The sequence below is a fragment of the Oxyura jamaicensis genome, chromosome 12 (genome assembly GCF_011077185.1).
Source record: "Oxyura jamaicensis isolate SHBP4307 breed ruddy duck chromosome 12, BPBGC_Ojam_1.0, whole genome shotgun sequence".
Lineage (NCBI taxonomy): Eukaryota > Metazoa > Chordata > Aves > Anseriformes > Anatidae > Oxyura > Oxyura jamaicensis.
In genome coordinates this window covers 18,490,866-18,518,644 of record NC_048904.1, presented here as the reverse complement: position 1 = coordinate 18,518,644, position 27,779 = coordinate 18,490,866, and the positions used below count along the sequence as shown (strand labels likewise).

The following is a 27,779-nucleotide window of genomic DNA, read 5'->3' as shown; positions in this document are numbered from 1 at the left end:
GAACACATATATTACAGCAGCGTCCAGAAGACCCAGATGGCAGAAGGGCACCATAGTATCAGGTGCTGTGTGAAAACATGCCATCTAGCCTCAGAGAGTTTAATGGCTGCAAATTGATTATCCTCACTAAGTATACGGTGATATTGCAAATTTGCAGTGTTTCATGAAACAATTAATACAGGAAAAAATACTTACTAAATGACTATTTCTAAGTACTACAAAATAAGTGAGAGAAAGAGTGCTTTATTTCCTCTTTTACTTGTATTCCCAAAGATTAGAGTCATCTCTTTGACCTCACAATCTCACAAAGTGCCTGTGTGGCAAACTTCAAGAAACCTGTGTCTTCTATATGTATAGGTACCCATGATAGGGATTTGAAGCCCTTCATTTAAATAAATACTGAAACTGAAAAAATATATATTAGTAGGCCATGGCAGTCAAAATGTGCGGCTGGGTTGGAAGTAGACAAGGACACTGGGGAAGGCAAACTGCATTCTCCAAGTTTTAACGACGACTGTGGTCAGCCAAGCATAAAAATACTGGCCAGCCTTCCCGTGCTGGTGTCTGGCACAGCAAAAGCTAATATTTCTGAGTTGAGAACCATGCTATGGGGCCGAGACCTTGTCAGATCTCAGAAAGCCAAGTGAATCAGTGTAGTGAATACATTCACAGGAGACCTCTGAGGAAGCTGGATCTGCAGAGGCCTACCCCCAGCATTTCAGGCTCTGCTCCCAGGTCCATGCTTGGCCCATGCACCAGGGAGGTGCCCATGGCCACCGTGGTGCTACCTGAGCTAGGGTGTGCTGGAAAGCTAAGGCTTGGCTCTCTTCCAATGATGAGACTTTGTGTAATAATAATAATAATATATTAAATAGGTAATATTCTAGGCAAAAGCCCCAAGGGGTGTTTCAGACATGAGGTGGAATTTCCATACTTTAATCCATCAGCTGACCTACAGTACCAGACTGAGTACGTGCTCCTGCTCGGTGCCAACGCTGAACCGTGTTAGTCTGAGACTTGGTGCTCAGCTAGTGAACAGTAGCTCGTTAAATCACATTTACTACATCATCTCTATGAGTCCTTTGTGATTGCGCTCTGCCAATTAAAAATGCATTTTGTAGTGTTTTTGAGATAATTTATTTTTCAACATCCCTTCCTCAGACCACTTCTTTCTTTACAGAAGTGGCTGCATTTCGTTGCTGGACATAATTATAGGCTTCTGGACTTGCAGAAAGGCAAAGATGGTCTCCTCAGGTGCCCCTAGAGTGGACTCCCCAGTAGCCTGGCCCAGCAGATGCTTTGTCTAACTTGTCCTTGTCCCAGAGGTGAGGCCACTGTCTCCCTGTTAGCACACTTCAATGTTTCACCTTACAGGCAAACAGAGGGGCAAACTTAAAACCCAGCTGTTGAAGAAGCCAAGTTTTCTTCTTGTCCTTCTTCTGGATGACCAGAGGGTCATGTATCGCCACCCTGCCTAGGAGGCCGAGCCCTTCCCGTCCCTCACACCCAGCGGCCTTGCTGTGGCCTCGCAACCTCCTCCAGGCCGCCATGGAGGCCGACCGCATGGTGGACCTCATCCTGTGTGGGGATCCTGGAAGATAACAGAGGTTTGGGGGAACTTAGCTCTGTTATATAACCTGCTAAACAAGGGGCTGATAGGAATTCTGCTCAGGCTTAATTACAGCAACACAGCTATAATACTGCGATCAGCTGGAGCCAGACTCAATAAAATCTCCATCCGGCTCCTGCACGGAGACCTACATGAACCTGATTCTTTGCCTGGGCTCCCAGCCCAGAAATTAGATGAAGTTTTTTATTTAAGCTCCTGTGTCAACCTCCTTCTTAACCACCCTGCCTGAGGCGCAGCGAAGCTGCGGGGGGAGAGGCGGCTGCGGGAGGAGCGGTGCCCGCGGGAGGAGCGGTGCCCGCTGCCCAGGCTGAAGGCAGCCAAGCCCTCTCACAACCCCCCTGGCACGACCCGGCTCCATTTTGGCACCGCTGCCTTTCTAGCTCCGTCACAACGCCTCCTCGTGTCCCAGGGCCACATCGCCCTCCCCGGGGGCCACCTCCCCCCAGGTCCCGGAGCCCGGTGGCGGTGGGCGGGGAGCCGCGGCCGTGCCCGCCCCGCTCCGCCCCACTCGCCGCCCCAGCCGAGGCGCCGGGCGCTGCGGGAGCCGCAGGATCGCGGCGGGGAGGGCGACGGCTGTGCGGCTCCGTGGCTGGGCTGAGGGGACTGGAGGGTAGGGAAGGAGAGAGGACGGCTGTAACTTGGCGGAACAAAGTTGGGGAGTCTCGCACGGAGGGCAGCGAGAGCCTGGGGGCAGCCCCTCGGCGGGCGCCCTCCGCTCCCCAGGAGCTGCGAGCCGCTGCCGGGGCCACCCGGGGCGTTCGTGCCTCTTGCACCCGGAGCCGCTAACCCCGGCCGGAGGGATTGCGGTTATCAACTGCGCTCCTCAGGCTTTGCTTCTGCTGATACCAGCCTGAAACACACCGACGAGAGTACGCGAGCAGCTTCCCCGCTCCGAGGTCAGTGCACACGCTAGCGCGTTGGGCTGAAAGCAACCAGGCTGCCGCTGGTCGGGCACCCTTGTGGTTCGGCCGGAGAAGTTTTCCATCCGGCAGGAGCAGCAGGGCTGTGCCGTGCCGTGCTCCGCGCCAAATTCCTGCTGCGGGCCGGCCCTGGGCTGCCCCACTGCCGGCTGAGCCCCCCGGGAGCCGCTGCCCCTCCGGAGCTCCGTGGGTGCTGATGGGGTCGTACCGCCCTGGGGTGCTCGCTGCCGGTGTCCCTGGGGTCGCTGCTTGGGTGACCTTGTTGCCACCAAACGCGGTGCCAGGCTGGGATTAACCCAAGCCCCATCCCTGCTGTATTGCGCACCGCTGCGAGCGGTCAGCCCAGGTGGGAAATGATCCAGCCACAGCCCTGGGTGCAGCCTTGATTACCTTGCTAATGACACTGCAATTATTTTTTTTGTGTGTGTGCCATACTGATTTCAGCTGTCTTCAAAGTCTTTACTTGACCCAAGAGTAGTTATTTTTATTATGAAGTGCCAAAAAAATAAAGACCTTGCAAAAGACAACCAAACTCTTTAAACTACTGACAGCTGTATTTTGCAAGAGAAACTTGAACTATAGCTTAAGCTGCATGCTGAGTTTGTTCAGTGATATGGTCCTTGCTTTTTTAAATATACATGGGAAGTTGTAAACAAGATATTGAAATTAATGGCAATGCTGAGCTAACTTTTAAGAGTTAAATGCATGTTGCTACTCCATGTGCGTCACTTATTCCTAACATGTTATTTACTGTGCAAGAGACTTTTTGAAATTAACTAGCAAAGGAATTTGTAAGATCATCAGGGGGAGAATGGTGCAGAAAATGCATGCAATTCATACCAAAAATGCAGCCAATCTGTTGGGGGGGCTGCAATTTAAAGGTGCGTTTTGTCCTGTGATTCTTCGGGGCTGCAAGCTCTCTGTATCCCTGCTCACAGTCGCTTCCCTTGCTCATCAGTCACCTACAGGCTTTGTAGTATTTCTGCTCCTCTGTGTTCTCGCTCTCAGCGTTGCATTCTGCTGGGGACAGTCTGTGGGCTTTCTGAGCCGAAAGTGTCAGTGTTGCCTGCTCCGTTAGGAGAGAGGAGGTATAACTCGTGGCCACAGCTGTGCCCTCGGGGCTGAGGGTGTGCAGGATGGTGCTGGCTGCCTTGGTCCAGCCTTGGCTTTGTAGGCGCTCCCCTAAAGAACAGAGCGCTGGGGAGGAGCTGCCAAAAAAGCCTGCAGCTCGGCACCGTGGGTGTCAGGGGAAGCGAGATGAGATCATAACTCTGTGTATCTTAAGGCTCCGGCAACACGCAGCGGTTATTTAATTAATGCTTGAGTGGAACTCGTGCATCTGGCGTAACCTGCTGGTGGCTGGAGGTAGGCTGGGTTCGGGTCTGTGTGGTGGGAAGGCTCGAGAGAGCTGCTGGTAGAGGATGGGGTTTGGGTGGGCTGGTGGAGCCCTGCTCCAGAGCACGCTTCAGGGTCTCCGGTGCCTGGAGCTCCTGCAAACTGGATTGATTTCTGTTTTCTTTCTTTGTGGTGGAGACTGATTCTTACAAGTGGCATAAGCCTATAGTCTTATATGAATGAAATTGATGATCAGGGGTTATTTTGATACCAGAAATGTTATACTTGAACTGCTATCCACAAACAAGATTTTTCACTATTCTGGAACAAAGAAAAACAAATGTTGTGTGCTGCTGTTATCTGTGAGGAGCCAGAAAGCCTGCTGAGAGAGGAAAGAAGTTATTAGTGCTGAGGAATGACTGCAGCTAGAGCTGAGTATGCTTCTTGAGTACGAAAAAGACTTAGGTTGAATTAAGAAATAATTGCAAGATTTACTAGAAATTGAGAAACATGGGTAGTCTGTTCATCAGTAAAGTTTTTTAGTTTTCATCCTTCTTGGTGCTGACTTTGTCATGTAGGTCTGTCTTGTTCTGACATCAAATATGTAGTCTTCTAGTTCGTATTTAAAAATCAGTGAACAGTGGATTAGAGTGGACTAAGATGCCAACATGAATGAATTCCAGCTGAACACTACTAAAATCACAGGTGACTGTAGAGGATATGATTTCTTCAAGAGATGGTTGTGATGAATGTGTTGCTTAAGCCTGGGTTGTACATGGGTGATGTCAAGGTGGGCTAAGTGGCAAGATAATTTGAAATCAGCTTTTGTTTAAAGAAGTTCAGAAACTTAACTGTCTAGGTTCTTCAGAATAGTTTCCATGGCATGCTCTGTCTCTGGAAATGAAGGAGCAGAAGGCTTGTTTTGATGCTTATGTTCCAAAACAATTGTACCATTGCTGCATCCTTAATGAAACATCTGCAGTGACAATAAGTCCTTTTCCAGGTCGTTTTTTTTGCAGCTCTACAACTTAAATTTCCCTCAGAGGCAGCCTCTTGCAGCCAAAATTGGGAAAGATCAGCCGGTGATTATAGCAATTAAAAACAATGAAATGCAGAAACATGAACCTGATAGAGCTGCAGTCTTCTCTTACGCTAACATCTTCGCCTTTCATTTAGACAAAGTTATTTAAAGTCACAGCCCCAGCTTCTCCATGCAAATTTGGATATCCAGATTTTACAGCATGCGGTGTAGGAGAAGACATTAGAGGAGAAATTTAATGAATCATTGGCAATGCCTTCTTGTGCCTCTGTTGACACGGATGAAAATCAGATCCAAGCTGATGGTGGTAGTCGGATGGCCTTTGCAACAGGAGTCTATCCAGGAGGGTTTGGATACCTAAAATGGAGGGGAAGCAATGATTTGGCTGCAGTCAACTAAAACTTTACTGTATGTGGATTTTTAGCATGCTGTGTAATGCAAAGAAAAGAGGTCCTAATACAGACTGAAGGAAAGTGGCAGAAGTTAAAAAAAAAAAAAAATATTAAGGATTCTTAATCTTGTTCTTGGTCGAATAAAGAAAGAAAGGTGGTGGCGGCTGTTGGTGAAATAATGCAGATGGTGGTCTTCTTGTGTCAAGCTAAAATATGCATATTGAAATTTTGGCTCAGAAAAGGCCTTAAAAGTTAGCTCATAAATTATATAGCAGTGGCATTATTTGAAAGAGACATTAGTTTCATACTTTTGAAGTAGCACTTTTTAATGTAAGAAAGTATAATATTATTCCTTAAAATCAGTGAAATAGTTCAGCGAGTTTCATGCATTGAGATGCTAACTATCTGGTTTGCTTTGAGGTACCTTCAAAGCAATAGGTTAGGCTTATTTTCTTCAAATAATAAGTGTTATCAGCAGTTAACACTCAACTAACTCCGGATAGTCAAGTTGACGCTTAGTTATGAAGATTATGCTTTTGAAATTACATGGTTGGCTGAATTGTCTTTTTTTTTTCCTGAGCTGTCATGTTGCCTTCTTTGTGTTGTCTGGAAGTTGTCTTGTAGCTGAACCCCAACACTGCAAAAAAAAATGGGATCTCTCACCATCAGAGCGCAGCTCAAAGGTGACGTGGCTTTAGATGTGCGCACACAGGCAGGTGGATAACTGCCAAAATGCCATGGGGGTTGTTTTCCTCTTCATTTAAGTGATTGTTCCCTCTGGTGAGCTTCGGTGATGGGCAGAGGGCAGGCATAAGGGTCTCTAATGTGAAGCGGGTACTTATATTTCTAAACTGCCCTGTGCTAACACACCGCGGCACGCGTGACAGTTTATGCCTGCTGGTGCACCTCATCCACAGCACAACTCCAACGTGGCTGAACTGCTCCAGTTGCTGCAAGCTAGTTCTTCTAAACTGGATTTAAATGAGGAGAATTAAGCGAAGCCTGTTCTTTATAATGATAAATCACGTAATGAAATGTCAGGGAAGGTGTGGAATCAAGAACAGCTTGGTCTGAGCGAGGTCAGTGTGGTACAAGAAGCACCAGGGGTCTCAGATGAAGACAGGCTCCATACAGGAGCAGATAGATAGTAACAGACATGCTATTTATCTGGTTTTGAGATTGTTACTTAGGAAAACGCACACTTAAGCATTCAATAATAATGAAGAAAATTCTTGCATGTTACTGTAATTTAACAGTTTGAGTTTTATTGAAAATTCACGGTTAAATCCAGGTTACTCTGCCATTTTCATTTAAGCTGAGCTGTAGGGGGCCACCCTCCATTAATTATATATTAAAAAAAAAAAAAAAGCTTTTTACCCTATTCGTGTCTTCAGCATACTAACTTATATTAATAATAATAAAAAAAAAATCTCTAGCTCTGCTGAAATCAGAGTGCCGTGTTCCCAATTTGGGGAGTATGTTGCGGTTCAATAGGCCTTGACAATTCTGAGCAGTATTATTGCTCAGCATATTTAGGTCTTTCATGAAATTTAAAATATAATAAATTACAGCTGTTTGTAGCTGTAAGCCTGTATTTGGAGTAAATTGGTGAGGAAAATCAACTGGTTTTCCCCAAGCTGACTTAATGTAAAGCATGGCTGGTGTCCCTCTCGCCTGTGCTGAGGTCAGAACAATCATTCTCAGTGTTTTGCACTACTTGACTACATAAGGAGCAATCCAGTCTAATCCAATCCAGAGCAGGTCAGTGAATGATAAATTTTGTTTAGCTTACAAGCATACTGATGTTCACAGTTCATTTACAGAAAAATCATGCATCTCTGCTTTTGAAGACGGTTCATTTGTTGAAATCGGCTTCTCGTGGAATTCAAAGTAAGATGTGAGATGAAAAATACAGTTTTAATGCCCTACTATTGTGGAGATATTTTGCATGGAGAGACTGCAAAATCAGACTCTTGTGCTTCATATAGAAGCCATAATTTCTGAATATAACCAAATAGTTTAATTTCATCCTGGCTTTAAGTAAGGCTTATGCAGGCACCTAGACATGCTTCTATCCTGCTGGGCTCTTTCAATTAAAAAGCTTGAAGATGGTCTGTTCCTAAAATAATAGAAACAAGGTCTCGTTTTTGCTACCCATCCATTTATTGGAGGTGCAGAGTTAGGAAACTAAAGGTTTTCTGATTAGAGACAGCTGGTGGCAATGCCAGGGAGTGACCCTTGGCGGGTCTGATCTTGCATACACAGGTGCTGGAGAGCAACACTCACCTGGGTGATGGGGCTGTGTTGGTAAAAACCTACCTCTGCAGAAATGGGAATCTTTGTGTCCAAAGCCCATGACTTAAATGTCAGCACTTACTAAAATTACTTCTTTCTTCATTTAAATAGCAACTTTTTCTGTCACTTAGAAGTACAGGGCAGGTCAGCGTGTGCCCAAAGGACTGGGATTGAAGCCCACTGCTGCATCCTGTGTTATTTAACATCTCTGGCAGTGTGGGGTTTAAATGATAATGAAACGAAAAGGCTTTACACGTGTGGATGTTTTTTACATTTTTTTGTTCTTGTTTTTGTTCTGAGATGTTTTTGGTGGTTTTCTTTTGTTTGCTTGTTTGTTTTTTAATATATTTATCAATAAGGCTATTCCACTGAGTTTTGTCTGCAGTCAACTATTTTTTTTCAGGAAATTATATTGTTCATTACAAGAAGACCAGAGGGTATTTTTAAATAGCATATCAATTGCAGCAATTATTTAAAACTGTTTTAAAACAGCATGATTTATAAATGTAATAGTGTGAGAACTGTGGGATGATGATTATCCAGATAATTATTGCATGTTATCAAAGTACTGCGGGTCTGAAGGTGGGATTTCTTCTGGTATTTCCACGGTTAATGAAGAGAGTTGTGTTAAGAACCTTCCCTACCTCCTGCTAGCAGATGTTTTTCTGGCCATATGTTTCTTTCTGGATGTTTGTGGCTAGCGGAGGAGGAGGAGATCTCTGGGCTCAGTGATGGTAACAGGACCAAGCCTCATCACAGGTGGGGCAGCATCTTGGGGTCGTGGTGTGCTTTTTTTCTCTTGTAAAAGTGATTGAGTCATGTTATGCCACTTCCCATTTTTGCTTACCTAGAAGGAGATAGCTCTTTTAAGAAAGAGCTTCATTAAAAAGTTCAGTGCTCTGTTGTTTATTTCCATTCAAATAGGTGATGGAGTTGAGGGCTTTGCTCCAACAGTGCTTTGCCTCTTAAGTCCCTCCAGCCACTGTTCTCCATCCCCTCTCCTCTAAAACGTAGTGATGTGCAATACCAAAGGAAAGGTTCTTTGCAGAGAAACCAGGAATGCATTAGAAGGAGCAGCTGGTGCTCTTCGGTTCTGCTCATGCTGCCAACCGTGGCTCACAAGGAGAAATGAAGGGCACAGTAGCAGGAGGGAGGCTGCTCCTGGGCGGGCTGTGCTTCACTGCAGCCTTCGGCCTCCTTTAACACCAAGAACAAGCAAAGGAGCCTGCTGCCAGTCGGGCTTGGAGCGGGGTGCCCCGTCTCAAGGTGTGTGCCCAAACCTGTTGGCATGGAGCTGAGTCTGTGGGTAAGGAGCAGAGCTGAGCTTTAGCTGCAATCGGTCTTTGAAATTTGATGGCATGTGTTGTTTTATTTTTACCTCTGAGTCTGTACGTGGATGTTGGGTAGGCCACTGATGCCATTTTGAATTGCAAGGGCATGTTTTTATAAATGCTTGCCCGTGAAATTTGCATGAAATAGTTCAACAATTTCTCTGTCACGTGAATCTGCACTGAATTTATTTCACTGGTCCATAAAGTGAGGTTGTTAATGTATCAGTTAAGTTTCTCTTTACCCTTGGGATTTAAGAATAGAGCACCTTATAGTTAACAAAAGGCAAGCTTTGCACTGAAAATTTGTGCTACGTCATAGGGGAATTCATTTAATCACTTAATTGAAGTTAAAACAAGCAAGCAGCCCTGCTGCCTTTGAAAGATGCCTGGTAAGTGCTCGTTTCAGGAAGAGCTCCCAGCTTCTGGACTGTTCAGGTCTGCATCTGGCTTTTTAGGAAAACTCCTAATGTTTTTGTACACGAGCTGGCATTCGCAATATACTAGCGCTGGCTCCAACTCTTTCCTTTCCATCTGTCCTAATTTTTGCTCATGTTGACTAAATACGTTGAGCGTGTTTTTTGACTGTGAAGATGACTGTATGAAAATGAGTATCTGCTTTGGATAGTCTACAAGGAAAGGGTGGATCTTGTAACTTAACTCTGTGTTCAGAGATTACATGTGAATATGCAAAGTGGATCATTTGTTAGCAAAATGACTTGTGAAGTGTAACGGGTGTAATTTATTTGGGGTTTCCAAGTGCTGTCCTATAACTGTCCTTCCAATCAAGCTGAAGCCGCAAGATGCAGGGGATTGAAGCCTTCCCAGAGACTGCTGATCCGGCCAGTGGGAGAATATAAATACCAGATCTCTCTTCCAAGTATCTTTTCCTACCTCTGGATCTCGTGAAGTGCACTGCTGTATATAATGGTTAAAATCAATGGCAAATGCTGCTGGGCAATACCTCTGAAAAATTTAATGGAAACAAAAGCTATTTAGTTCTTCCTTAAATCAGATTAGCAGAGGTATAAAGACAGTCCTTCTGATGGAGAGGTAAAGCTGGTCCCGGTGCTTTCCCATTAAAGGCGGCTGGTAATCAGTTGATCAACTTGGAGCAGAGGAAGGGGAATAAAGAACTAAGCTAGAGGATAGATTTCTACCTTGATCTGCCCCCCCGTGGTTGTCTCCTATGAGCAGAAATATTTGCCTTAGTAGCTAGTGTGTGGCTTAACCCTTAGATAAAAGGTCAGGTTCTGTGGAAGTTCCGCTAAAAGCTGTGTGGAGTACATCTGTGGGCTTAATGCTCTTGTTCCTTGCCTTTTCATCTGTGGCCAACATCTTTAGCTTACATCACTGAAAAACCCCAAAAGGGTCAGGGCGTTTGGAATCTTCAGAGACCATTCATGGATTACACCAGTGCAGCTTGTCAGGTGGATACACGTTGAACGGGCTGGCTGACAGCCATTGTAAGCGTGGGGTACGATCGGGGTGGCACTTGCTATTTAAAATGAGATCATGAACATTAACTTGAGTCTAACTGCTGAGTGAGAGGGAGTACCAATGAATGGAAATGGGGAGAAATCCGTGTCGCTTTATGAATGAATTAAATGCTAAGAAGGTGACGCAAACGAGCAAATATGAATAAATACTTAGAGGCCCTTAAATGTTGAGTACTGAAATATGCAAAAATGTTGGAAACATGCAAATTGGCTCTAGAGGTTTGCTAAATCTTCTGGTCTGTGTAATATTGCTTCAGATGCATCCAGTTACCCAGCAGGATGTCTGCGCTTCTCTGCCCGTGTGGCCTGGGGGGCTTCAGGCCCCCCCGAAACAGGGAGAGTGCCATGGTAAATGCAGAGGCTCTTTGCTGAGCCCTCTTCGGGGACTTTTTTTATTTTATTTACTTTTGAGATGAAGCCTGAGAACATTAAAATGGAGAAGTGTTTGTTTGATTCTTTGCTTGAAGAAAGTGAATTGATTTCTTTGTTGTTTTTATCTGTTCTGTAACCTGATTTGAAACAGACAAACTAAAACAACTCCAACAGGGAGAGCTTTTATGTTTATCAGCCATATGGTATACTTTGTTATGCATCAGGCTCTAGCTCTCACATCTTATCTTTAGTTTTTTGTTGTTTTTTTTTTTACCTCTTTTCTGTTAAATTCTGAAGCAAGCTGCTGGGGTCAGGAGGTTGCAGATGATGCTTTCATATGAAAAAGGAGAAGGGGAAGAGTTTACAGCAGAAATGAGGTTTAGATACAGATTTGCAGAATTCATGAGTTGAGGCTGAGTTGTGGTGACAAGGGGAAAAAAAAGCATTGCTACATGCCTGATGGAGTTCTTGCCTCTTCCAAACAATGCACAAGACATAAGTTTTTAAGTTTCTTTTATGTGCAGTCATCGCTTTACAGAATAAAAAGTGGATTTCAAGCTTGAAGAAGAGGAGGAGGGTAAACAAAACAAACTTGCCAGCCAGGAAGGAAGGAAACGCGTTCAAGAACAGATTGTTTAATCCCTTCCAGGCTTGAAAGAGATTTTCTTGGATAATGAGTAAAAAAATTAGAGATGCCTAAGTAACTTAACACAAGGGTTATAGTTGAGAAACAGCTAAGGTTGAAAAAAAAAAAAAAAAAGATCAAGGAACCTACCCCATAACCCCTTCAGTTGACCTGCATCAGACTGACTGTTTCTTGGTATGAGTGAATAAGTAGGTACAGGTTAAGGCAGCATTGCTGCTGGAGAAGCATCCATGTAACAGGAACCTCAAAATGGTGAAGTCTGAGGAAGAACAGAACTCGAGGTGCCTCAGCTTGTAGCACTTCATGCGAGTCCTCCAGCTGTGTGGTCCATAGCATCTGGGCGCATAAGCTCACATTTTTAAACAACTTGCACCTCCTCTGAATAAAGATTTATTGATTGTACAGAGATGTTCTGTGTACTCATTAGGCTTGTGTGCACATCATTAGTGGCATATGAATAGCCTCTCTGTGTGCTGAACTCTTTCCACCAGAGAAAACACATGCTTTCTTCTTGTAGACTGAAGATCTTATTCATGAAAAAATAATAATAAAGAAAAGAATGTGTATGTACTTGACCAAATGGCTCCCTGAACTCAGGATGAGAACTTTTTTTTTTCTTCCCTGAGGTTAGGCATCAGTTAACTTGGACCCACACTTGGACCAGTCCAATAAATGCTGCTAATGCTGTGTGATGCTGGTAATGCTGGTGAGCTCTGTGGCCACTGCCACCCAGCTGTAAGGGAAGTGCAGCTCCATGGCTCACTCTTTCTGACAAGGTAAAGGACAGCAGCTGCTTACTCCTAGACATCTAATTTATTTAGGTTTTTGTCTCAGAAGCAGCTAAATTAATGTAAAACGTAATTATTTTCTTTCTGCCCTGCTCCCCGCCCCTCCTTTTGCGTTACGCTTTGTTGCATAGCAGTAACAAGAGGAATATTACTGCTTTTCTAATGTCATTGTTATTCAACAAAGTTCTGCTGAAATTATAGCTGAAAGAAGTGATGAAGCCTTCCAAAGAATGGGCAAATGGTTTGTGGCATCAAATACAATTATTGATGTAGTTACGTGTGTACTGTAGTTTTCCTTTTAGATGTTTAGCGTAATCTGTTTATAGATCTTCCAGTTCATCCATTTCTCACTAGAATTGTTGTAACTATTGGATTTTGAGTCTCATGTTGACTATCTTTGCTATTATATTACTAAAGAAAATAAGAATCTGTATAGTTCTGGGAAACAGCTGTGATTCTAGTACTTTAAACAATGTAGTTGAGTCTACTTGAGAATCCTTTTTCCTTGATAAGCTTAAAATGCAAACAGAAGCAGTATAATATTTAACTGCTGTTTTTGTGTGTCTGTTAAATGAAGAACTAGTAGGGCTTCCTTCTCTCTTCTCCTTGGGAGAATAAAATAAGGTTTTGGCTCTTGCTTGGCACTTTTTGTAGTAATCTCTTCCTTGCCATGTGACGGTGGTTTGCACTTTGAAATCCAGATTGAAAGCTGCAGTATTTCATCAGGTACTAGCACCAGTGCACCATAAAGCCCTTCTGCTGATCCTTTCTTTATCATTTCTCTTAAAAAAGCAGCTAAAATAAGTGGATCTTCACCAAGAAACACACTGGGTGGTCCCTGGTTGGAGAGGTGAGTGGTCCCGGCCACCTCAAGAACCTGTGCATCTGCCACCCCGAGGGGGAGCGCCATGTCCTCACCTGGTGTCTTGTAAGAGGTGCTGGGGCTGAGAAAGGCATTTCTGACTTCCTCACATTTTCACGTATTTTCTTCAACAGCTTTTGGGAGGAGTGTAGTGTCTTTCACTTAGGTCCAAGCTTTCTTCAGCTGAAGACTAGCTGCAAGATTAAAGGCTTTGTCTTTATCCAATCCTGTACCAAGAATATTCTTGACTGAATCCATTGTGGGCTGTTAGGATGTTTCATCTGAATATAAACCAAATAGTTTATCAGAATTCTGTTCTCTGACTAGACTACTTGCAATACTTACACTCCTGTTATTTTTACAACTATTTCCAGAGGATGGCAAAGCAGCTGCTGCTTAGTCAGGCTCTGTTTGGAAACTACAGAACAGTCTTGTTAATGCTCCCAGAAGCTGGGCTTACTGTGCAGTTATGCTGTTTCATACAAGGGAAGCATCAAGGAAAGCAAATACGGCACTTGCCTCCCTTACTGAAGTGGACCTAGGTTTTAGTGGGTGGATAGTTTTCTCCCCCTTCTTTCCTCAGTAAGAGTGTAGAATAACATTACTCAAGAGGCATCAGTCCTGAGTGTAACTTAACTTGAAAACTGCTTTGGTATCACTTGCTGAACGTATTTCAGAGTTAGGAAAGTTGCATAAGCTCCTTATCTGAAGCTAAGCAGCTTAAGGTAGTAGCAAAGCTCTACCACCTCGTGCTTCCTGCTGTTAAGCTATTTTACCATATAATCATTTCTTCTTCCAGCATCTGAGCATCTTAAGTCTATAGATTTGGATAACTTGCATAGTTAACTGCTCATGTCTGTCGGTTTTCCTGAAAGAGCAAAAAGCTCCCTGACCTTTGGTATGGTTGTGACTTAAAAATAAATAAATAAAAATCAGTAAAACATGCAAAAAAAGTGACAGTAAATAGTAATAAGGGTACTAAGCATTTGGTGAGATTAAACCTGAAGTTTTGTGCAGTCCCTTTTGATTCAGAGATGGAGGTGGCTGTGGGTTCTGGATGTGGTTGGGGTTCTGTCCGAGACCCTGGATCCCTGAGAACGCCACGCGGAGTGTACTGTCTCCCTCGGAGCATCGGGTGCTGGTGGGGCAGAGGTGTCCAGCTGCTCCTGCAGCCTTCCCACTGCAGTGGGAAGAGAATTATATGGAGTCCTCAAACATAAAAATCACAAATAGACACAGGTTCAAGTTGTCTCAATTTTTCTAGCAAAACAGATGCAGGAGCCAAACCGCGTTTGGCCTTATGTGTAAGACTTGAGCTGCCATCCAAATTTAAATAATGGACAGTTCAGAGCTTAATAATTTACTTGTTTTACATAATATAAGCCTAAGAACAACAGCAGAGACTGGAAACCTCATGTCTCACTGCTGCTTACTGCAGTGGGGCTTGCATAACCCATGTTTCTGTGGCTGAATTTCTTTTGTGCCCAAAGATTCTCTTTCCAGCAGATAAGTCCAGAGTGACATTTTTAAGAGAACCGGGCTAGGAATTTATTGTAGTTGATGTATACAACATCATCTGGAAGGGAAAAATGCCATCTTTCACTGCAGGTATCTTAGCAAAGTAAGCAGAAGAAAATAATCTCCTTTATCCTCATGACCCTTTAAATACTGTAACAAAGGCAATCGCCCAGTGCTTGGTTCTCTCCAGCAGTCAGCTGAGGGAAGGATGCCTGTTTCTACCTGGCTTTCAGAAAAACTTCAAGAGCATCATTCTGAAGGTTAAGCACTGCCGAGCGTTAGCGGCATGCAATTCTAATTAGAATTCCATACAACTTGTAAATTTGTAAGGATTTACATCCCCTTTTGAGCCCATTCTTCCTTTCCAAAAGGGCTTATGCAGAAAGTCTAACTAAGATAGGAATGAGCATATCCTACTTGGATTAATTTGTGCCTGACTTTCTTGGGAAGCAGTATTGCATAGCGATTGAACTAAGTAGCATACATGAAAATAAAATGTTTGAAATTAAAACAGGTATTGGAGCAGAGATTTTTTTATTTGCATAAGAGGAATGTTAATGTTACTGTCATGTAACATTTACATACTAAATTTTATGCATTTATACTTTTCATGTTTATATATGTTGAATTTAACCTAAAAATTGACTTATGAAAACATGCAGTGTTACTTTTATGAACTGAGGAGAAGAAAAGTGCTAGTTCACACTTCCATTTTTCCTTAATTCCTGCTTTGGCAGCAGGAATGACGGTGAATTCTTAACCAAGCACTTTTGGTCCAACCTTTGCTGTTATTTACCCTCAAGTCTCCAAGTTAGCATGTTAAAGGACCTGTGCTGGGGAATGTTCCCCACAAAGAGCCAGCGGCGGTCACCTGGAGGATGGCACGACCGACCTGCCCTGATCTGTGTCTGTATTGCCCATGGTGCTAGCAGCTGGGTCCTCCCTCCGCAGGCCTCTGGGCCTGCAGCCTCCAGTCTCCCAGGGCCACCCAGTGCACTCTAGCTGTCCCCAGATGCCTCCCAGTGTCCTCAAGGATGCCCTAGAGGCCTCCCAGTGCAGCCTCCAGGCATCCTGTGGCCCCCTCGGTGCTCTCTGAGACACTCTGGAGGCCTCCAGGGCCTTGCAGTGAGCTCTAGCACCTCCTGAAGGCCTCGCTGGACTCTCCAGTGCTCTCCCCAGGTCCCCTCCAGCCATCCCAGTGCCCTCCACAGGCCTCCTTCAGCTCCAGTGCCTGCTTGCTTGGCAACTGTGTGCAGCCCAAATTTCAAGCATGCTTATTATTCATGTTATTTATCTTGTTCTTTGTGAACACTCCTGGGCAATGCATCCTGATATACTGCACAGGTTTACCATGCATTGCGTGGAGGAGTTATCTTTTTTAGAACAAGATGTGTGTGTGTACATGTGTATATATATGTGCATATGCATACAAAACCCTACTTTGATTCACTGGGCTATATTTTACATACTCTGGACTTTTCTTACGAAAAGTTGGTACTTCTAGAAACAAAATTACATCAGTTGCCAAAGTTCTATTAGGCATTCTTCTCCTCTGCTGTGTTAAATATGTGTAGATCTAATTAGTATTGTAAGAATGTGAAAGAAGTCTTAAAAACCTCCCTTAATGCCAGGCCTTGAAAACTGCTTCCTGGATTCGTTGTGTGGTTAGTTGAATTTAATGGTCTTGTTAGATTTAAAAAAAAAAAAAAAAAAAAAAGTTCAAAAGCCTTTGAAGAACTAAAATTACTTTTTATGACTTGGAAACATGTGCATTGTAGGCACAGCTTCAAATACTCTTGTACAAGGCTTTTTGTAGACCAGCTTATGCTTTATATTCTTGCTTTAATAATACCTCTTCAAAACTAGGCATAATCTGTTCCTGAAGGGGCTGTTTCAGGCTACGTTCCAATCTTCTCATTCCCTGTCCTATGCAGTGAAAGATGCAGAGGCATCCCTAATATTTTTGGTAATTCAAACATCTTTCCTGACATATAATGGAGATCTGACTATTGAAAATTCTTATTCAATTGTAAATAATTTCTTCCTATGAGGAAGAGTAAGACCCCATGTAGTACATGTTGAGTGCATGTGAGTCTCATACTCCTCACAGAAGGTATTTCCTGCTGATGAGGTTAACTCCAGAAAACTGTGACTGAAGATCTCTGATCTTCTGTAGGAAGACCTTTGTAGGAGCATCTGAAAAGTGATAAGGGTTGCTTCCCCTCAGTCTTGGGGATTAGGATCATGTTAGGTAGGACTGTCCAGAAGTCTTCGCTCCTTTGCCAGTAGTGTGGGGTAATACAAGCTCCATCACAGATAGAAGTTGTATATGACCAGTGATGGCTTTTTAAGTTATGTACCATGTCTCTAGCATAGCTGTTCCTTTCTGTTGTCTACTGGCCTTTTTCTGGCTCAAAACACAGGTACGATGTTAAAATGTATATAAACAATTTCCACACAGTGCTTTAAATAAAAGGCAGTGGTGAATCTTGTGAAAGGGAGTAAGGAAGCTTGCCTGATTGTAGCCTGCTGAAGAAGGGCTGAGCTTTCTGGTTCAGTGGGTTTATTAGTTCTTAAAGAATTATGAATTTAGTTTGAGGTCATTTCTGGAAAGGCACTTTCTTTTGGTCTGCAATACACGATTAATAGTGAGAGCAATGTCAAATACATTAAGACATGAAGTGAACCTTGGAGGTCCAAAAGAAAAATAGCATCTTCTGGCATCAGGAACTTGTTGCTACTTCCCTATTAGATGCTGTGGAAGTGCATTTTTCTTCTCTGTAAAGAAAAGGTAAAGTGAGATTTGAGAAGCAGAGAAGAAAAGTACAAGCTTTTTGGTTAGAAAAGCTTCAGGTTTCATTCAGGCATAGGTATTCTGAAGCTGCATCTCAAACTTGCTTTGGCAGTCATGAATGATTTCAGAACAAGATTATAAATGAGATGAAATAGAACTCCTGAACCTAAAGAACTAAATTTGGATTTTTAAAAATTCCTTCTTATCTGTCTGTTTGACCTTACTGCAGATTTGTTTTCCTGCCAGGGCATTTTGTATAAAATTACTTTTAATACTTTACAAACCAAATTAACCTTCCTCCCCCTTCTCCTCCTCCTTCCATGGTTTTCAGAACCTCTGTCAGCCAGAGATTTCCTAATTTGAATTTAGTTCCTCAGTCAGGAAATTGATCTTTCAGTACTTCCGATATTCTTAAGTTCATTGCCATTAAATGTTATCTCTGTATTTTCAGTTTAGCTCTCTGCTCCATTTTTTTTTTAAACTGAAGCTGTCAAATGTATCCTGCAAAGCCACTGTAGTTGTTATCACATCTAACCTTGTACTGATATTTAAAGAGATCTTGTTAAGTAATTTACACACTGCTTTTGTCAAGACCACTTCTTTTTTGCATGGAAGTGAAGTCTTCTTATGTGGAAAGTATAAATGGGATGTTTTGCAGTCATTTTGGCTAAGAAGCATTTGCTCGTTACTGCTTTTTGTGGCCATTTTGTGGCACAGAACCTTTTTGTGCATTAATCTTGGGCAAGACCATGAAGTTATCCCTAGCATTAATGGAAGAAAATTCAGCTGAAATTTAATTTCTTGTGTTCTGCTTGTTTCAAATCAGGGTCTTATGTTGAGACTCAATTTCCTTCCTGGAGACATAAGTAACAGGGATACCTGAATAATAACTACAATCCCTAAATTATGCAGAGCTCAGATTACCTGCTGCCACTTCATTGTTCATTGTTTCCTCCTTCTTCCCCTCTACTTTCCAGCATGGGGGTCTGGATATGGTCTTCTACTAGTGGTGAGGCAGCCAAGAAAGTGCATGTGTAAATCAGTGCTGTAATTCCTTAAACATTAACCCTGGGGTGAAGGGGAGTTGGGCTGTAGGGGACAAAAGAGAGAAAGCAAGCAGTGGGAAAAGGCTGGGGGAGTGTTCTGATTAAATAAAATGATTAAGAAATACCTTATCATCTGGTCTTAATGGTAACCGTGACATGGTTTGATTCAGTTATACAGTGCACTGGTGTGTTCAAGCTAATCAGCTGTAGTAATCAACTGAACATCTGTAACTACTTTATCATATTCTCCAGTGGGTGTTATTCTGCCTGTTGGTGCAGTTTTTTGTTGCTGTTGTTTGGTTTTGTTTTGTTTTGTTTTTTCCTTTTATAATCTCATTTTGGGGTTAATATGTCTGGAACTAGTTTGAAATTTGGCTGAAATGCAGTATTCAAGTTTTCAAGCAATATCTCATACTTTAAAAAAGAAAACTTTGCATAAAAATGCATAAAAACACTTAAGAACTTTATTTCTATTCATATGAGGGGAAAGTCTCTCGGGCTGAGTAACTTTTAAAGTGAAACTTCATAGACATCAATGCAGATTAAGCTGCCTAGGTCTCGGATAAGAAATAGGGGGGTAGGGAGGAAATGCTGAAATGGGTTCAGATGTAACCACTCAGCTGTGACTTTGAGCTTTTTCTTTTCACATCAGTGCTCTATCCTTCAGGGGATTATTCTCTTGCATGTGACTTGGAGTGAGATAATCACAGGCTTAGATTAAGGGTACCTGTGGCCATATCTCCTGAAGCTCACTTCCATGCTGAAATTGGTGAATTCTTCTAATTCACTCCTCTATTCCCAGGCTATACGTATTTTAAAAGAATAAGAGAAGGCTAGTAAGATTACATATAAAATGTATGTTTATATATATTAATATTTTAATATATTCTATAAAATATGTCTCTTTTCCTCTCATGCCAATATACTTGAAGTATTTATGCCGTTTTGCCCTTCCTAGTATCTTACTCATCGAGCATTTTTTATTTTACAATTAAACGGTACATTTTTCTCACTGGGGGTCTGCTGTCCAGCTGCAGGACGAGCGTTGTGGCCCCGCTCGGCTGAGTAGTGGTGAAATTCTGTCCCACCGCAGGCTGTGCGAGGTCTGGGTCTCGGAGTGGGACCGCCGTGTCTCGTTTCCCTGAGTGCTGTCTGTGTTATCTTCAGCCACATAAAACTGCTTGATAAGAGTTATTCCTGAATGCGGCTGCCTTGAGGTGGAGAGCCACGCATGGTGCAGCGTTTGCATTTGGTGACTGGGAGGTAAGCCTGGCTGAAGGGTATGCTGAGCATCCGCACCAAAGGAGTTCAGCAAGCCCTGCTGCTGGTGGCTTCCCCACCCACACTGCTCCATGCCTTCGCACTGAGTTTAGCTTTCAGTAAAGGTCACCCGGCACATGCAGATTAGTGTTTATTTTGTACCCTGAGGTCTCTGCTGATATTTAAAAACAAGAATTTACTGTTAGCTCATTGGCATGTGACACCTTTCACCCTTGCCTACCGTAGCGAAACTGGTTTCTTCTTTTGCTATTAGACACTTACAAAGAGGATCCCCTTTGGTCAGCTGCAGGTTTCTTCCTCTGCCTATCTGCGGCCAAAAACAAGCCTGCGGGGTCTGTGCTAGGTCTGCTTGCTTACAGGTCATCTCTTCTTTCTGGCTTGCTTCTCCTTGGAGGGAGGAAAAATGAGGATTTTGCAAAGAGGAAGCGTTTGTAATCACTGTTGACATGGAGCAATGCGTCTCAACCTGGCTGTATGGGTTTTTGATGTACTTTCCTTTGTGGTGACTTCCTGGTAAGTTATGTGAAGAGCTGAATTAGTGGTTCAGGGAAAAAAAAAAAGGCACACAGTACCTGACAATTGGACATCTGAAACACAGTGCAGGAAAACCTGTCCTTTCTTGCTCTGAGTAAATTGGCTGGAAAAGTCTGCATTAAAATGTATTAATTTAAAGCCTCTAAAATGTGAAATCTTGGACCTTTTTTTCCATTCAAAAGCAAAGTGGAGTCCAGGTGGCAGTGGAAAGCCACAAGGGCCCCAGTGGCAGTCTGGCTTGAGAGGTGCAGCTGAAGTCCAGGCACTTGGGTGCAGCTCAGCCCTGAGCACGTTAGCACGTTAGTGGGTGCTAACACGGGCTGCGACAGAGTGAGGTGTTCACATTGACTTGGCTCTGGCCAAGGAGCATCAAACTCCACCTGTGTGTGCAGTGGGAAGGGATGAGTTGTATTTTGGCAACTGTGCAGGATAAGACAAACTTTGTAGTCCTTATTTATAGGAGATAGAACCAAAGGTGTTTTGAAACAAACAGTGTGCTACTTGCAAGGGAGCAAGGAAGGGCTAATAAACGTAACCCAAGCTGCCAAAGATCAGTCATATTTGCAGACCGAAGTATTGGCTCATCAGCAGCATCACTTGCCATCCCACAGTGCTGGAAGTCAGCGAGAGCTCTTGGCAGACCCCATAGTCATTGGAGGCATGGAGATGGAAACAGAGTAGTTGGGTGCTCCACAAGGCATAGTTCATCCAATTCCATATCAGTAACTTTATCATGATTCTAGAGCCTTAGATTATTTGTAAATGATTCATGACATCCACTCATCTGGGATCAAAAAATTTCCGACCCTTGAAGTACCTATCTTGGGGCACCTGGTTAAAGGTGATGACCCATACGTGTTATCAAAAGGATGTCTGAAATTGGTAAATCTCAGGGGGAAAGCTTGGGGCATACAAATTATAGGAATAGGGGCCTGAAAATAACAGAAAATATGTGTTTGGTTTTTATTTTTTTTGTGACGGGTCATTCTTCTGGAGGGATTTTTAGACAGAAGGAGAAGAAAAAGAGCTTTTGGAAATTGTTTTTTTTTTTGAAGTCTAATTCCAAGAAAGGAAGCATTGATGTCCAGAGCACAGGTTGTGCCACCAAGGGTGCGTTGAGATGTTAATGTTACTGTTTGTTAAATGGTAGGGTTCTGAAATCCAAGAGGCTGTTTTACAGACACTGTGTAGCAAGGATTTTGGGGAGACCTTCAGTAATCTACTGAAGGGTAGAGGAGTGTGTCTGTATAAGGGTAATAAACAGAGGCATTTGAAGTAGCAGCAGAAGTTAGCTTTTGGCGATGACTGAATGTGAAATATATAAAAGTTTAATAACACTTGTGGGCACCTTCAAACTTCTCATTGTGCTGAGTAGACACGACTGCTCATTACTGTGGGTCGAGAACCTTTATAAAGAAGCGGCAGCCTGAAAGTCTTGGTGCACTAAAAATGCCCATCCTTCCACACGAAGCGGAGGCGTTATTTTTGGCACTGAAGGTAACGTTTTACTTGGAAACTGGAAGTGAGCTTGATGGTAACTAGGGCACAGAAAGTCTGTATGCAGATGAGCACTGCAGCCACCTCCAAGCCTGCTCCTCAGGGCTCTACAGCCAGCAAGAGGCAGCAAGAACTCAATCTGCATTTCCATGTCGGGACCGTACCATGCAATGTCTTAACTGATGCCTGTGCACTTAACACTGTCAAAGAATAAGGTGCCTATAAGACAAAATACCTAATATTTTGTCTGGGAATAGATATCTGTCTGTATTGTTTTGTTTTTATGCTACGTCTTCTGCACCCAAACCTTTCAAAGAACTGGAAAGAAAACATCAAATGTTTGGTGTTGTGGTGTTTCTGATTAAACTGGTTAATCACATGGCATGAATAAGAGAGTGGTTTCTTGAAATGTAGTGGTTTTTGCTGACTTGCTGGGCAGAAAAAGAAGACAATATCAGGATAAACTTTAAGAGTGAACTTCAGTGCAAATACGCTTCCTCTCATCACCCATGGATTGGTAAATATGAAAGCTGTTTCCTGAAATTAAGTGGGGAAAAAAGCAATATGACTTTTTCTTTAATATCTGTATTTTGCATTTAGAAGGTTTACTTGCTATCAGTGCAATACCTTCGCTGTACCAGTGCAAAAAATATATAATGTAGTTTTGAATGGCAGTAACTAAACATTGCAAACTTGATTCACTGTGTTTAGGACAGCTGTATTCCATGTGGCTTGGGAAAGGAGTTAGTATCACTTATAATGAATTACTGATTTGAAATTTTATCACGTAATTGATTTAACAGAAAGAGTTGAAAGAAATTCTGATACTACTTTTTCCCCTGTACTTAAGGAAAAAATGCAAAGCTAGTTCCTTTGTGAAGCTTTCCCATAGGTGTACCGAAATTGATTTAGCTAGGCACTCTCCATGGGTGGTCAAGCTGTTTGTGCAAAGCAAAGACCTCTGGCTAGATTTAAAGAGGCTCTCAGATTGCTGGCACAAAGGTTAATGTGCAGACTTGTAAAAGCTGGTGGTCTTACAGTAAGGTAGGATTCCTGAGGAACTTTAAGGTAAATGTCATTCTGTAATTATTTTCTCATTGCAATTCCTCTTATTTTGTTGTCATGGAACAACTGTTTGTGGTAAAAGGCTCAGCTGAGTTATAGCTTTCTTTAGTGGGTATTGGTCTTCAGTAGAAGAACTGCCAGTGCTGGGCTCAGGAGCCTGGCTGGTATGCTCGGAGAGCTCCAAGAATAAGAGGTGTAAGGTAGAGATGCACTGTGGTGCTGTTTGTACAGCGATGAGCATTGAGAGTGGGCATTCAGTTATTACAATTATTCTTTGTTCCAGGGGGAAAAGGAAGGACAAGTATAGGGAATAAAGCTCCCAAGGCTTACATCAAGTGCAAAGGATATATGGACTTGTAAAATAGGACCGTGGCTGAAAGAGTCAATAAATGCAGTAAGACAAGAGAAGTTGTAGTGAAACTCTCCACAGAACAGTTGCTGGTACTTCTCTTACAAGCTTTTGTAAATTCATCTTGTTAAGAATGTCTGTGATGCTTTTAATTAAGTGTCTGCTAATGACACACTGTAGATGACTTTAATCCTACTTAGTGATTGTTAATGGTGGAGTTCATCTAAAACTTTCTCCTCATCTTTTTATGCTTACAGTCCAGCTTCATCAGGATGATTTGTCTAGTGCTGATATCCCTGTAGGGACAGGAAGGCTGAGTAAGAGCCACAGGCAGCCTAACAACTGCTACAAGCCTGCAAAGGCTGCTTGCTAATGAGTGGTGCTACATGCAGTTGTGGAACAAAGACCTAATGAGCCCCCAAAGGAGTTGGACCAGCCACAGCTCTCCTTGGAGCACCATTTTAAACTTTTCTTTGGAACAAGCCACGGTATTGCTTAGTAGGGTTTTTAACTGTATTTTGTCATGAATCTTAGCTTTTAATTGGTTTATTCTCATTTATCTAGAGCTTGATACAGGTGTACTAGATGTGCTTGCATTTCTTCCAGTGGGACGTTACCAGTAGTGGCTCCATCACACTCAGTACTTGTACTGTAGCTCACTTTTTCCAAGCCTTGCCATCTGCAAAATGAATTTACTCAGATACCTTAGTCTCGAGATTTGCCTGTTTGCAAATGGATTCTGTCAGAGTTGAATTAACGTTATTGAAATACTGAGATCGGCTGAGCGTCACGATAGCCTTTGTGATGCTGCTTTAGGTGAGGCGTGCTGCTAGGCTCCTTGAGCAGACCAGTGTGAAAAATACATGTGGGTTTTCGTGGGCTGGCTTGGATCTTGTTTATCCCTTAAAATAGATTTGAAAATGTGTTCGCTTTCATAAATGATCTGCATGGAGGATGTATTCCCTTACCTTCCATACATCAGACACAGAAATGTAAGGAATGAAGTCAGAACTTTGGATGCCGATTGAAGCTCCGGTGAGTTTAAATACACACTTGTATTTCTTTTGCCAACTCTAGCAATGGATAGTCGTGCCTTGAGTTGGTATTTCCACGTACAGTCAGCACTTCTGAGGAGTTCATCTCAGCAGAGACCGATCCCAGGGAACTGGGCTGTCGTGCTATTGAAGCCAAGTGCAGAGATCGGGAAAGTGCAAAGATCGGGAAAGTGGGAAAGTTGCAGAAAGACTGGCTTGATAAATTATGTGCAAACGTAGCACTTCTCTAGTGGTTTTTATTTCATTCCCTTTGCGCTTTCAGAAGTGCAATGCTCTTCAACTCAGACTTTTTTTCACCGTTTGTGGGAACTATGCCGTTATGTTTCCAAAGCCAGATCACTGCCATCCCAGCGCTGGTTCGTGTCAGCCTTAGAATATGAACCGCGAGAGGTGGAGACTTGAGTCAAGGATGTGAAGGATTTAGAGCCTGCCATGTGGGTATTCTTCATTGAAACAAAGTCTATTGGGTGATTTTTCACAGCTGGCAATTGCATTTTGAGGGAAATGAGAAATGGATATTTTCAATTTATATTTTTCCAAAAAAATAGATAAAACTACTTGAAATGGCTGGGGGACATTTTACACTAATCAGCGCATCTCATTTTTATGATGCCCTGTGGAGATGACTTTAACTAAAATGTTAATCTCATAATTTATCAAGAGGAGATTCTAATAACTGTTTTCCTTTGCAAAGATATGCTGACCTCTAGTGTCAGCACCTCAGTTTATTTTTTTTGTTTTGTGGTTTGTAATCAATACTGGAAAATCAGTTCTTGGTCTCTTAAAACTCTCCTGAGTTCCAGGAATTTCTGATCAATTTAGACTCAGTGGCGCTACGAATTCCTCCAGCTCAAACTGAAAGTTTAACTTGGGCTTGTCAGCCAGATCTGAGAAATTCTGTTGAATTCTATTTTGGCAAAGCTCTATTTCAGCTTCCTCACTTCTCCTTATTCCCTAGTCTCATTTTATTATTTCCCTATGATATTATTAATCCTTTTGCTTCGTTGTCCTCTACTTTGCCTTTTCTGATTTTATTCCTAGCCAACCCCAGTTCTTCCTGTAGCTGCAGTAAGTCAGTATCCTGTTTGAGCAGTTTTTTAATATTTGGTTTAAGCACCTCCTGCAGGTATCTCCTATCTTCTTGTTATCTGCACAGACTTCAGCTGTCTGAGCACACAAACTGTTGTAGAGGCTGGACTTGCTCCAGCCCTTTCAGAGCCTGTACCAGGTGCCTTCAGGGCACGTCAAACAGGGGACATGCCTACCTCTGGAAAGCTCTTGGCAAACATCCAGTACAATTAGAGCCCAGCAGCTTATGCTAGCCTGGTTTTATCATTATATTACAGTGGCATTGCGCAGCGATTATTACTTCTAGTCAATAAAAGGCACACGATCCCTCAGAAGCAACATGCAAAATACTGCGGTGCTGAGGCTTCCTGGTTTCTGATGCTTTGATTTCTTTCAGAACTTAATTCTTGGGATACGTAAGGTCCGTTTTTCTCAGCAGCAGTTTTTTGGCCATTTCCTAAACGGTGAGGTAGGACTTCTGCCATACCAGTGCTTCAGGGTTTTGGCTTTTACACACGCAAGAAAGGAAATCCTGCTTGTGTCATGCAGCTGTCACTTGAGTAGGACACAAATTGGTAGTGGTGTCTGCACAAGCCAGGGGCTTGCAGGGAGAGAAGAGACAGCTCTGGTGGCAAAAAGCAATGCCATCTTTCTCTGGGGAGATTAGATTCTTCTGGCAGGTTGTGGGCTGGGGATGTGTTCGGGGGAATCCTCTGGGTGACCTCTCTGCCTGGGGTGCCTAGATTGAAACTCAAGTGCTAGATCCCCAGAAATATTAGAAACTTTTAAGTGTGATATGAAATAGACTGGAAAAAAAAAGTCCAGACATCTCAGATTGGCACCTCGGAATTAATGGTGGTTGTTTTGCCCTTCATATTTCTGTGCGTTGATCCGTAGACTGCAGTGCCAGAAGGAAGCATTTGATCTTGCCTGATCTGTGTACTGCAGAACCTCAAATTTTGCCCAGCTACTCTTCTGAAAAAACAGATGCTGTGGAAGTGACACACACATAATGTAAAGGCCACAGTTGTCATACGATTTCAGAAAATTTACTGCAAAGCTTTTGTAGAAAATAGCAAAATTAGAATGCCATACCCAAGCTAGTAGACCTTGGCAAATCCTTTCTCATCGAGCCAGTAACACAGGTAGAAATGGAATCTAGCAAAACACTTTGTGGCATATCATCACATCTGATGTGCCTCAGTGCCACATGCTCACATTCTGTTTTTTTTGGTTGCTGCATCTTCCTCTTCAGGCTTCTGTGCCGCTGTTATGCATGTCAAGTGCAGATCTGCTATGGTAAAACGAAGGGAGAGTGGATGTGGCTTTAATTAAATCAGTTATTGCACTTGTTCAGGTTGTTGGTAGCACAGCGTATACAAGGCAAGTGGAATGAATTCTTCTAATACTTGTTTTAAACTTCAAACTTCTGTTCTTTGTATGTGATCTCACCTCATGTACCGTCTTTTCTTTTTAAATTCCTGTTTCTTACAAATAAACGCATGCCAGAGATTGCCAGGAAGCAGGCAACTACAAAATCAACCTACTTGCCAGCTGTGCTCCTGTTGAATGACATAAATTCTAACACCTTATATGCATACACAACCACACTTCTCTTTGGTGTTCGGTCACAGGAAAAAGAAGGCATTTTAGAGCATCTGTCCATTTCGTATTTATTAAAAAAAAGCATGTTTACAAGGAAGCCAATTCTTAAGTTTGAACCCAATCATCATCCCTCTTTTTGTTCTCTTACCAGGTTAAACCTTGCCCATAGAAGACTAATTGTGCAGCTCATCTGAGAAGGAACCAAAATTACTGAATTTTGACAACAAGATGCTGCTGCTGTGGAAGCTGCTGTTCCTGGTATTACTTGTTGGCTGTCTTGGAGGTAACAAAATGCAATAATGCATGCAATACAAGGGTTTCAAATATTAACAGTGAATGAATTAAAATAACTTCTGCTCCAAGGTTACTAAACAGAGCTCTGCTTTCAAAGCAAGCAGAAGGTAGTTGATAACGGTAGATGTGTTATTAGAAATGCATGCACCAGAGGTGTGCTAATATAATAGCTGCAGTATGTGTTTCTCTGTAACTGGAAACTTCAAATTCTTGCTGCTACTGGGGATGATTGCTTCAGCTTTTCTCAAAGCTTCGTTTATTTTAGAATAGGTTTATTCATGAGGAGCTGTGCTGTGTTATCGCTGCACCAGTTCAGCAGTTCAAAGGTTTGCTTTCCCACTCTGCCGGACAGCAATCCAGCTAGTTCTCAGTGCTGGGAACTGTGCTGCTCTTCAGGTCTTCTCCTTCTGCCAAGGCATCTCTTCAGAGCTGTTGATCTTTACCTTTCTAAGGTCAGTTCTCAGAGTAGCACCTGAAGGCCCTGACTTGTTTTGGTGGCTGCTCAGCATGTGTTCTTCTTGACCATCCCTAGTGATGCTGCTGTGTGTGAGGAGGTCCCTGGTCTGT

The 27,779-nt window shown here is 42.8% G+C and overlaps 1 protein-coding gene across 2 annotated transcripts in view; it reads left to right on the top strand.

Annotated features, from left to right (window-relative positions):
• Positions 1-2,137: 2,137 nt before the first annotated feature.
• LOC118173256 (contactin-3-like) overlaps positions 2,138-27,779 on the top strand; it is a 97,422-nt gene continuing 71,780 nt past the window's right edge. The window contains exons 1-2 of one of the 2 annotated variants that reach the window (XM_035337663.1): positions 2,138-2,526; positions 27,070-27,201. In XM_035337663.1, the coding sequence (XP_035193554.1) occupies positions 27,147-27,201 (55 nt within the window). In that variant the 5' untranslated portion in view covers positions 2,138-2,526; positions 27,070-27,146. Of the gene's footprint in view, positions 2,527-3,782; positions 3,916-27,069; positions 27,202-27,779 lie in introns of those variants that run through there. The other variant, XM_035337664.1, reaches the window with a different exon arrangement.